The following is a 12,113-nucleotide window of genomic DNA, read 5'->3' on the forward strand; positions in this document are numbered from 1 at the left end:
TGTTGGTTGGTTTTATTAAAATTTCAGTTATTTCCTTTTAGTTTCCTAGGTATGCTGGTCACTTCAGTTACAGAGAACAATTATGATCATTATTATTTCCTCTTTCCAGTGTTTATATTTAACATTCATTCCTTGCCTCATGACACTGATTAGAAATTACAGAAAAATGCTTCACAATGGGCTTGAGATGGAACATCTTGATTCTCCTTTTGATGACCAGGACTATTAGGATGCCTGATTTCATGTTCAAAACATTTCTGCCTCTTCTTAATTTGGAAAAATAATGTATTTGTCATATACCATTTGGGTATCTACGGAGAGAATCATAAGTTTTCTTTTCATTGAATTAAGGTATTTTGTTGATGTGTCAGGCATGGTGGTATATGCCTTTAATCTCAGCTACCTGGGAGTCTAAGGCAGGAGGATCACAAGTTCAAGACCAGCCTGGGTAACTTAGTGAGACCTTGCCTTAAAAAGAGAAATGGGCTGGGGATATAGCTCAGTGGTAGAGTGCACTTTGTTCAATCCCCAGTACTGCAAAACATTAAAAAAAAAAAAAAATATATATATATATATATATATATATATACACATATTATATATATGGCTAATATACTAATGTATAACCATTTTAATACCCAAAACAAACTGTATTAAACTGTGCATATTCTTTTTGCATATTTCTCTGATTGTGTCTGTGTCTCATTGTATGTATCTTCTCACTTTCCTTCCTGGGTTCATCTTTCTCAAACTTCTTTTAAAAAATATACTACTAAGATGTTTATTCTATGTCAGAATGGTGCTTTCCAGTGTTCACAAGCTACAGTTTCAATATCTTTCTCAATTGTATGCATCTCTTTGGGCCTCTGGGCATCTCCATCCTCCAAGGATCTAGATTGTTCCCCTCCCTTCATCTTACTTCAACAGAAGGCTGGCAGGGATGCTGGCTTCTTCATCACCAAATCCTACCCTCTCTCCAAGCACAGAGCCAAAGTTCTCAAGGTAGTTTTAAAAATATGGGGAACTACACGTGTGGCCCGCCCTCCCCAAAGCAGCAGCTGCGAAGGTGAATTTAAATGTAGACTTGTTATCTGTAAGTGAACATGTCATTTCCTTATCACAGTTAGCAATCTGCCCTTTTTTTTTCTTTTAAAAACTTTATTTTGCCCTTCATTATATGTTCTTTGAGTGTGTGGTAAAAATGTCTTGGTAACAGCAAGCAATGGTGGATCCTGTGTCTTTTCTTTAAATTTCACAGAATTTACAAAATACTCCAAGCAAATCAATTGGAGCATTATTCTAATGGTCCTTCAACCCCCTTTTCTTCTTCTCAATCAGTAATTTTAGTAATTTATGAAAGGATTATTGAAGCAATGCTGTTAATATTCTCAACTTCCACTGTTAAGCACATAAATGATTCAACTTGTTTTCTCCATGTTGTTGTTGTTGTTGTTATTATTATTAGTATTTTTGGTACTGGGGATTAGACCCAGGAACACTTAACTACTGAGCCACATCCCCAGCCCCTTTTTGTATTTTATTTAGAGACAGGTTCTTGCTAAGTTGCTGAGGCTGGCTTTGAACTCGCGATCCTCTTGCCTCAGCCTCTTGAGGCATGGAGATTACAGGCATGCGTCCCCGTGCCCAGCTCTTAATGTTATTTTTACCTTCCAATAGTAGATGAAGAGACAGATCAGTCAAATACACATTTTGTTTTTGTTTAAGGAATTAACTGCGTCATCAGGCCCCATATGAGGAGTAACTCACAGATTTGGAGATTCCTTCTCTCTTCCTGTGCACTGTATTTTTTGTTACTGTTGTTGTTTTCCCTCCCAGGGCAGAGGATTAAATCCAGGGCATTCTACCACTGAGCTCCCTCCCCTGCCCATTTTATTTTGAGACAGGGTCTTCCTAGATTGCTGAGGCTGGCCTCCAGCTTGTGATCCCTCTCCCGTTGCTCTGAGAGGCAGGGACTTGGTCGTGTACCATGGTGCCCCTCACTCTGCTGGGAGATGAGGTTCTGCTCTTACCTCTGGAGGTGAGAGTCTTGATTTTACATGTACACGTCTTCTGTCTCCCTGTGCCTTTCCACAGGAACCCCTGGATCTCAGGATCTCAGGCGGGAGAGCCAGGATTAGCCCAGACAAATGCTAATCCTTTCCTTCAAGGTCTGGATCCGCTCATCATGTTCTGGAGTAGCTTCTGTTTTAACTGCCTTACTCACTGCTCTTTCTCTTACCTGGGTCACTTCCCACCCCCACTGGACTCCTACAGGGCCCGTCTCAGGTTTTCTGACCTGGCTCTGCTCTCCTTGAAGGCTTTTCCCAAGGAGCCACATGGCTATTCCTGCACCTTCTTCAAGTATTTTTTTTTGGGGGGAATGGAGGGGAGGGTACCAGGGATTGAACTCAGGGGCACTTGACCACTGAACCACATCCCCAGTCCTGTTTTGTATTTTATTTGGAGACAGGGTCTCACTCCCTTTTGCTTAGCACCTCCCTTTTGCTGAGGCTGGGTTTGAACTCCTGGCTCAGCCTCCAGCTGCTGGGATTACAGGGTGTGCCACTGTGCCCGGCAGGGAGGCAGTTCTTAATTATATTACTTAAATCTGTGCCTCCTCCCCCTGACGTCCTTTATTCTGCTCCATGTCTTTCTCCAAGCACTTGTCTCCTTCTAAGAGACACTGTGCAGTTTATTTTGTCTTGTCATTACTGCTCGCATACAGGGTGCTTACAGGCAGCCTCCTTTTTATCTGCTCTCTTCACACATACATCACAGTGTCCAGAAGAGTGCTTGCTTTATAGATTTTTTTCTCTTCTTTTTGAGCACTGGGGATTGAACCCAGGGGCAATCTACCACTGAACTACATCCCTATCCCCTTTTATTTTTTATTTTGAGACAGGTTCTTGTTGTCCAGGCTGGCCTTGAACTTGTGATCCTCCTGCCTCAGCCCCTCCCAAGTCACTAAGATTATAAGCACTAGCCACAGTGCCCAGTGGCTTACAGATTCTTCATAAATGAATAGTTTTTACTTACAAAAGCAGTTTGAGGTAGTTCTTTCCCTATGTCCTCTAATTAAAATCTAACTCTAACTTTAGCTTTTAATATAGTGAAAAGACGATGCTTCATTTTAATGCTGATCTCACTTGGCATTTCCACAACCATCTCTGGTCTCAATTATACTTTTTATTGACATCCATTCAGGCACTGTAGACGGAACCTGAGGCCAGTGCTACATTGACCTTTCTAGAAGCATATTTAACACGAGTTCTTTAAAACATTAGTCTTTTTACTGGATGTGAAAGCTGCTTGTGGTTTTCTACTGAGGGAAAACAACTGATCACGGAATAAAAAATCCTTGTCAGAAGTGAACTCTGCTCAATCAACCATGATGCACAGGCCTGTGTGAAATGTCTGAAGCCACTGGTCCCCCTAGGCAGGCAGGACATAGGGAAGCAGCAGTGGCCACAGGGGGGTCCACAGGAGAGACACTCACGATGTGGGGAGACTGTCGGCTCATCCCGATCACGGTCCGGTTGATCCTTCTCAGCAGCCGCTCCATGATCAGCTGTATGTGCATTGCCGTGGGGCCCTGAGGGGGAACCACAGTGTGACCCCCGGTCTGCTGACTCAGGTTTGCTCTTCTCAAAGGGACCGCAGACAGAGGACTCTTTTCCCTAAAAAGCAATCTCTTCTCCAAAAGGGTAACCGGAGCCACAGAGTAATACATAACTTTACAAAGCAAATCAAGTGAAAAGAATTGGATCATTTAAAAGATGAATGTGGGCGCAGGGATGGGTGCCCCCCCTAAACCACGATGGCTCCTGCGCACTGTGGTCACAGACAGCTCGAGGGAGCCCCATCAGCAGAGGTGCTTGGCTCTGCTGCTGAGCAGGACTCCCAGGACAATCAGACACCTGGGCAGTGAGAGGCAAAGACGCAAAGTTCCCGACACCTTCCACGTGGGGCAAAACCCCAAGGAAACGCCAGCAAGGGTTTGTCAGGAAGTGAACCTGGGTGTCCCCCTTGAAGCCTAAAGGTCCAATGGGACCAGGAGATGGGTCTCTGGGAGGCAATTAAGGTCACAGGAGGTCATGAGGGTGGGGTCCTAGTGCTCCGACTGGCTCACGCACACGAGCTCTTTGTCTTTGGCCGTGGGCACCCACTGAGGAAATGCCACGTGGGCGTGCAGGGAGGAGACAGCCACCCACAAGTGGAGAAGAGCGAGTGCCCTCCCAGAACGTCATGGTGCCCACGGCCTGGCCCCAGACCTTCAGCTTCCAGAGCTGCGGGAACACACACTTCTGTGGCTTAAGGCACCCGTCTGTGGTCTGCAGTGGGAGACTGAGAAGACGCGTAGGATTTAACCTCGTGTCACGTGTGACTGAATCACTACTCAACCTCGCGAGCATTAGTTCTCAGAGTTGCACAAGGTGGAAAATAAGTTTCCTCACAGGAATCACTTGTGCCGATGGGCACAACAGAGCCTGCTAACTGCGCATCCTGCTCTCCGCCTCCTTCCCTGGCCCTAGTTAGATGTCGCGCCCACCTGGTGCCAAAATACCCGGATCCAACTTGACCTTGCTGAGCCTTTATTCATGCTTGCTTCCTGACAAATGCTTTAAAACTCCTGCTAAATGCTTAAATAAGTAAATCATCTCTATGGATTTATTTTTTCTGCTTGTTAACATTTTAATATTTTTAAAAATACTGAACCGGTGAATTGTGTATCTTCAAGGTTTACAATGTGATGATCTGATACAGGTACACGTTGTAAGATTGTGACCACTACAGTGAAATGAGGTAATGCCTCCATCTCCATCCGCCTAGACGACATTCCCAGAACTGTTCATCTCATGAATGAAAGTTTGCTTCCTCGGATCAACGTCTCCCCAGCCCCCAGCCCCAGCCCCAGCCCTACCCCCGGTAATCACTATTCTCATCTTTGCTTCTGTGGGTTCCACTCTTTCAGCGACCCCATAGGTGACATCATGCAGCACTGTCCACCCCCACATGCATTTTCATCCAAGTATTAGTATCTTTAGCTTTCCTGCCCTCCTTGCTTTTTCATTTACCTGCTTCTCCTTTCTCTGGGTAAAACTGATTCCTAAAACCTGCCTTTCCTGGGAATGCTGCCTTCACGGCCTTGTACACAGCTTCTCCTCACCGTAGACCTAACGAGGTGCGCAAGTCACGTGCTGGGCTCTGGCTGGGGTCGGGAAAATGAGTGGGTCCCACAGAGATGTACACTCAGGAGTGGCGATGGGGCAAGGATAAAACACAGGGCCCGGGAGCCCAGCGCCGGTCAGCTCCAGGAGGACAGGGTGCTTGCCCTGGCAGTCCTCCAGCCTGTCCCGTGGGCCTGTGTAGGCCTTGGGCTGGGCTGTGGCTAGAATATGGGAAACCCAGGAGGTTCGGCCTCACATTCTGGAGGCTGGGGCTGGGGGCAAGGAGGACAATCACAGAGGAACTGCAATTTCCACCAGGCTCCAGAGAAAGCCACAGTGTCAGAGAGAATATAGGAACAGAAGTTCTCAGAAGCACAGGATGTCTACCATAGTGTCAGGCATGAGGGTGGAAGACAGAGCTTTCTGCAGAGAAACAAATTCTCACTGGGTCTTGGCAGAAATGAACAGAGTTCTTGAGAGGTCCTGTAGGGATGTCAGGGGTCGGCCAACTGGGCAAGCTGGGAAGATCAGCCAGTGGAGTTCCTGGCTGTGAGTTGACCCCGCTTGGACCTAGATGTGTAGAGAAAGCTCTGGTTTCTCTAGGCACCTCTAAAATGGGCACCACTGAGCCCAGGAGCTGTGTTCTAAACCACCAGAGACTAGAAGGACATGGAGTCCCTCTTGCCAGTACAAAGGGACCAGCGGAGGCATGTGCCACATCAAGGTGACTGGACTCACCACGTCCTTCCTGTCCAGCACCTCCAGGATGCTGCTCAGAAGCTGCGAGCTGGCCTCGTGGTCAGGCTTGCTCGAGTGATCATCCAACTGGCCGCTGAGCTGGTCAGTCAGCAGTGGCAGCAGCACGTCTCTGCACTCTGAGGGAGAAAATGCAGCAGCTCACACGGGGCAATGCTACCTCCCAATGGCCATCTCCTTCTCAGGTCTCTCTGCCTGTCCCCAGAGCTCTTGGGACCAGCCCTGCAGGAATGGAGTCCCTCTAGGCCACTGAGTAGCACAAGACTTTAGGCATGGAACTTCAGCCTTGTCCCAGGATTATACGCCACGAAATACCCCTGCCACAGGGAAACGGGCGGCTTTAGAACCATGCTTAAATCATTTAACAGTTCTCTAGCCTCACTTGTCATCTACCTCTTTCTTGGTGTGCAGACTGAACATATGCTAAGCACACGCTCTACCACTGAGCCACACCCCCAGCCCTCTAGCTTTCTAAATGCCAGCTTGACACACAAAAGCAAGTCAGGCAGTTCTTTTGACCTAATGGAGACAATTGACTATAAAATTCCTAAACACTGAGTTTTCCTGCTACATTTCAACTACATTCCATCCATGTCTTTGCAGGCATATGGCTTATAGAAATTAGGGTGTGATTTATTGTCTTCCCTCTAGGGTCTTCATTATGATGAGACTAGGGTCTCCAGATGCTGTAGTAGCGACTGTCAGCAGTGACCTATGTCCTCTCATTGGTCCTGTCCAGTGACCAGCTTACTCTTACACTCAAACACCTGCCTTTATTGTCTCAGTTATCCTTTCTGTGTCCTTAGAAGCAGAGCTTGTCACTGCCCATCAGAAAGTTTAGTAATATTTTGTTTTTTACTCAAGAATGTTCACTAGCTTTCTGAAGTCATTAGCCCAGCCTCCAACTATGTCCTGAAAACTTGTAAAATTTCCAAGCACAAAATAATGGGATCAGAAAATATCAGTCAAAATAGGCTACTGACGTCATCTAATCCAAACCATTCCTTCCACTGAGACAGAAGCTGAGATGAGAGGAAGTCTCTCATTTGTGCCAAGTTCCATAACCAGCCAGGACAAGGCCAGGAGGGTTCTCCCACCAACACTCCACTCAACTTTTCTAATTTCTGAGGAGGTTTCTAGATAGGCACTAGACCTACCTAACACAAGGGGCCTCCCTGACCTTGTGGCAGCTTCAGAAGAAGCTCCCACAGCTGCCCACTCCAACAAGTCTTGGGTTTCTGAGGAAGAACCAGGTATTGGACCCCCTCCTCCTATCAGCCTGGGATAGGAGCACAGTGGCTCAGATGAGCTGCTGCACATGCCACTCTATTTAAGAGACGCATTTCATCAGTGCCCACTCCCTGTGGGATGCTGGTCATTAACTTCCCCATTAAAAAAAAAAAAAAAGCTCCGATTGACAGCGTTGGCCAATCTCTGTGGTGTAAATACTTCCACCATGGTCAGCTCCCAACTAACACTATCACAACATCACTGAACACAGAGTGGAGAAGGGAACCACACCATCAGCTCTCCTGAGTCAGGACGAGTGGGATTCAGCACAGTGCCACATTGCTGCCTGTCCTGCCCCTGGTTTGTGACTTGATGTACCAAGTACAGGTCAAGCATGAATTCCTTTAAAGGAATCACCAGCTTTCCTGCTTGCCTGTCATTTTCTGGGGTTCTTCTTTGGAGGACAAAGTTTTCTAATAAATGAACCCTTTGCTGATTGCTCTAATTAAAGAGCAAACACAATTGTGCTCTTTTAGTAACTGTTAAGGATACTAAGCTAACTTTAGTTTCTTTTAAAACTGGACTCCCAGGAGATACTTAAGAACCACAAACTGGCAAGGATGTTACTGATGGTCCTCGGGAGGTCGTGGGCTGGGTGGAGACTCACCCGACTGCTGGAAGAGACCGCTCTCTACCATCTTGGTCATGCAGGTAAGCTTCTGGCGAACTAACTGGTTGTCAGGAATGCTCTGGATGAACTTGCAGAAGAGCACGCTGCAAGAGAAGCCCCAGTGATTGCTGCCAAGTGACAGGCATCATCACAAGTGTCTCCTCCCCTCCAAGACCTGGGTGTGGAGAAGCTTACCTGGAAAATCCCCCTAGAGACCTGGCAGTGTCGCTGGGGCCTGCCTTCCTGCTTCCCAGGGGGCCCTGCCTTGAGCTGACTCTGCCCCCACTGCCCAAGCACCTCCACTCCTGCTTCCAGGCCTGCCTCCACGCTCAGCTTTTGCAAAATATCTTTCCTGGCTACCTCCACTCCAGTCTCAACTGCAACACGACTCTGCATTCCTGGGGTGCTAGTTACAGGGCTGGAAGCATGTTATTATGTACTTTCTTTCATAGTTGATTTTCTGTCTGCATGTCTCGCTGCCCCAAAGAGAGTGCAAAGCACTCTCTGGGGCAGGCTTTGTGTGTTCTTTCACATATTCCACAGAAATGAGTGCAAAAGGTGCTCGGTTAATACTTGGGAGAAAAAGAAAAGCATGTGCAAGGGCTGCTTCTCTGTCAGTGAAGAAACAAATGGTTTTTTGTTATTTACCTGAGCTCAATGGGATCAAACACAAGTTTGACATCATTGATTATGCTCGGGAGGTACTTCAAAGCTGCCCCCTGTAAGAAAACACCAAAGGCAAATTCAGTTGCCAAGTAAGACAAATGCAGAATTTACTGCTCCCCCCACCACCCCCTCCCGCCACCAGGGCTGAGGACTAAGCCCAGGCTCCTGTTCACACTAGGCAAGCAAGCTCTCTACCACCAGGCTGCACCCCCAGCCCATAATTTACTGCTTGATCCCAGGAAGAAAGGGCTATGCTTGCATCTCAGTTAGGGAACTGGACACAGATGCCCCTGCAACCAAGGGAAAGCTGATGTAGCTAATCACGACCTCCTAAAATCCTTCTCCTGAAAACACAGGAGGTACAGCCCTTGTCTTCACAACTAGCCGGCACCTTCCATTAGAAATTCATTTTTTTTCCAAGGAGGTAGTTAAATTCTTCAAGTCTCCAGTACAAAGTTGCCATCAAGAACAAGGAACAAATAATCGAGTTCAAATTAGAATCTTCACGGATTATGTATTTGACATTAAAAAAAAAAAAAAAAAAAAAAAAACTGCTGCTGACGAAGATGATGGTGACTTTCTACTTCTGGGAGCAAAGGGGGACTAAGAATAGAAAACCTGAAACAGCATTAGGATCTGTGTGCTGAAATTAGGGTCAAACAGTGGTTGTAACTGCCAATCAAGGGATGTCTAAGCAGATAGCTTGTCTTTGGCAAACTGATATTTGAAGATATAAGTGTACCTAAAGTTAAATGTGCAGGTTTCCCATTACTTTCTGTAATAACTACTACTAAAATCCATAAGCTATGCATGATTCATTTCCTTCCTCTCCCACTATGATCAGTTCCACGTTGTCGGACCCTCTTCACCCATGGCCTGAAGTGTTACCTATGTAAACACCATGCTGACCTTGATCTTGACAGCTTCCTCCAGAGGCCTGTCCATGAGCATATTGAAAGAGAGAAATAACTGTCGGATTGAGTTATTAAATTCATCTCCATCTTCGCTCTGACCATAAAATCTAAACAGGAAAAAGAGAAAAGCAGTCAGATTTTTCCACCTTCAGAAGAAATTTTAAAATAGATTTTTGGACTCAAAAACCAACACTGGAGGTCAGGCTGCACAGGTCATCACTTCAAATTATGCAGAGAGACTTCATGGTTTCAAAGGGACCAGGAGTCAGCCCAACAGCCTGAAAAGACATTACTACCTGAACAAGAGCAGAGTAGTAATTTTTAAGTAAAGTCCTAACTCAAGGCTTTCTAGTATGTCAGTGAGGATCAGTCAATTGGTAAGGATCCCCCAGAAGCTGTCTGGTCTGGAGGGCTCCATGCTGGTGGTTTGTGGACATTTCCTATAGGAAAGGGACAGCAGCCACTCTGCCTGATGTAGCAGGTGAGCCCTGCATCCCTGTCTTCCTCAGCTCATAAGTACAATGTCCAGCAGGCAGGGGACCCCCAGCAAAGTTCCCTCACCTGCCTGAGCTCTTCCCAGCACACCTTTCCCTCCACGTCTCCCCTTCATCTCACCTCAATCATAAGAGCTGAGGTTTCAGACAACGGCTTGATAAGCTCCTCAACCCAGAAAGGTTCTGAGCCCAGTCTGGCCTATAACAACAAGTAAGGTCCCTTTGGTCCACTGCACTGCCCACACGGATGCTGACCTGCTCTACCCGAGGGCCTCTGACCTCCCTGACACATCCTTGCCTTGATTAAAGTGCTCCACCTGTCTTCATCAGACCTGTCCATCAACTCAGGAGCTGGCTCTTTCTCCTGAGTAGATATGAAGAGGTCTTTGAACAATTTCCCAGAAACACCAAAGTCCCAAATGGTAGTGTATGTGCCCCTATGCTGGGTGGCAACCTTTAGGCTTAGGAGTAGGGATGATGAGTTCTGAACTTTATACACACGCTGAAACACGTGCCTACACGCACGAATATATTTAAACTAGTCTCCTTCATGCACCCACACACAGTGAGCACCCCAATCTGAAGATTCAAAATCCAAAACCTTCTGAGTGCCAATAGGATGCCATATGAACAGAGTCCCACACCTCATGAATGGGTTGCAGTTAAAATGCAGGCACACTAAAAATACTGTATAAAATCACCTTCAGGTGCGTGCAGAAGGGCTGTATGAAACATCCATGAATTTCATGTCCTATTCCCAAGATATCTCAGTATGCATATGTGAAAATTCTAAAATCCTAAAAAATCTGAAATCTGAAACACTTCTGATCCCAACCACTTTGGATAAGGGCTACTTCTATGGTCCCCTCTAGAAATTTATCCAATCAGAGGGTAGTTGGTAATTCTTAATTCACCCACTTGGCAGAACTAGAAAAGAAATTTATTTGCAAGTTAGTCCCCAAAGTATCTCAAAATTAAAACAATACCTAAAGCAGAACTCTCTGGATCTTCCTGCTGGCTCTCAGCATTTCAAGTATCAGCAAATAGCACAGCTGCCCATCCCAAACCTTGGGGTTATCTGTAGTCCTTCCTTTTCCCTCATGATTCCATAAACCCAACAGCAAGCCGAGGCTCCTCCTCCCACATCTGTCCACCCCCTCCACCTGCACCTAGGGTAGAGCCGCAGCATCCCACATCTGAACCCCAAAGGTCGATTAGGTGCTCACTCACTTTTGCTCTTAGGCTTCCATAATCCATTTTCCACAAAGCAGACTATATGATCATTTAAAACATAAGCAGGATTTTATTACTTCTCTAACCGAAGTTCCCCAGTGCTTCCTACCACCCTTGGAATAAAACCCAAGCTGCCCCCGCTGGAGATGCCATCCTCAGCAGAGGCTTCTAGCAAGCAGCACGCTTGGCCACTGCATCCCTGAGGGCTGCTGTCACTACAAACTCAGGGTTTTGCTGATGCAAAGGGACAGACGTCTCTGGACCTTCTCCAAGGGCCTCATGATCCATTTCCACCTTCAGCTCTGAAGTTCTGAGATCTAAGTGGTCCCAGAGCCAAACCTGAGGAGTAAGGGGGGCCACATGGAGAGAGCAGGGACGGTTTCAACGTTTTAGCAGGGTGACCATTACCTCAGGTAGAGCACGCGAGACTGGATGATGAACCTGAACAAGTACTTCAAAGCTTTCAGAGCAGCGAAAAGCAGTTCGGTCTTGCTGGAGTCATCGGCATTAGCCACATAGAAGTTCAGTACCTTGGAGAGTTTCCTTTAAAAAGCGGGAAAAGAAAAATTAAGTTGGCTGGCAACAGGGTGCCCTGGGGCCTGCGAGGGAAGGTGGCAGAGTGGGACGCAGTCACTCCCTCCCGCGTTAAGCTGTCACTCCCGTCATGTCCTCTGGAGGACGCCCGGGACCGGCAAACTAATGCCTTTGCAAATTAGTTTCCTCATATGCGGTTCAGGTTTGGACTTCCCTTTGGCTTAGAAATACTGGAAGATTCCTTTCCTTCTGTGAGATTAAAAAGAAGAATCTAGAAATGAAAAGGGAGAAAGGTTTCAAATTATGGTGCTATTTTAATCTGGCATATAAGACAGACGTGTTCAAAGGCTCCTGTGAAGGAGAGATGCTGCCGGTCTAAGGTGGTCACCGTATAAGCGAATCCCTTCCAGTCTGTCCCAACACTTTGAGATCCATAAACATGGTGCCA

The 12,113-nt window shown here is 46.7% G+C and overlaps 1 protein-coding gene across 2 annotated transcripts in view; it reads right to left on the minus strand.

Moving 5' to 3' along the window:
* The window catches only part of DOCK5 (dedicator of cytokinesis 5), a 191,523-nt gene that overhangs the window by 48,508 nt on the left and 130,902 nt on the right, over window positions 1-12,113 (minus strand). For both annotated transcript variants that reach the window (XM_079139029.1, XM_079139030.1), the window contains exons 22-27: window positions 11,540-11,674; window positions 9,400-9,511; window positions 8,473-8,543; window positions 7,822-7,928; window positions 5,907-6,043; window positions 3,497-3,592 (exon numbers count right to left, since the gene is read on the minus strand). In XM_079139029.1, the coding sequence (XP_078995155.1) occupies window positions 3,497-3,592; window positions 5,907-6,043; window positions 7,822-7,928; window positions 8,473-8,543; window positions 9,400-9,511; window positions 11,540-11,674 (658 nt within the window). The remainder of the gene's footprint in view (window positions 1-3,496; window positions 3,593-5,906; window positions 6,044-7,821; window positions 7,929-8,472; window positions 8,544-9,399; window positions 9,512-11,539; window positions 11,675-12,113) is intronic.

The sequence above is a fragment of the Sciurus vulgaris genome (genome assembly GCF_902686455.1).
Source record: "Sciurus vulgaris genome assembly, chromosome: 5".
Lineage (NCBI taxonomy): Eukaryota > Metazoa > Chordata > Mammalia > Rodentia > Sciuridae > Sciurus > Sciurus vulgaris.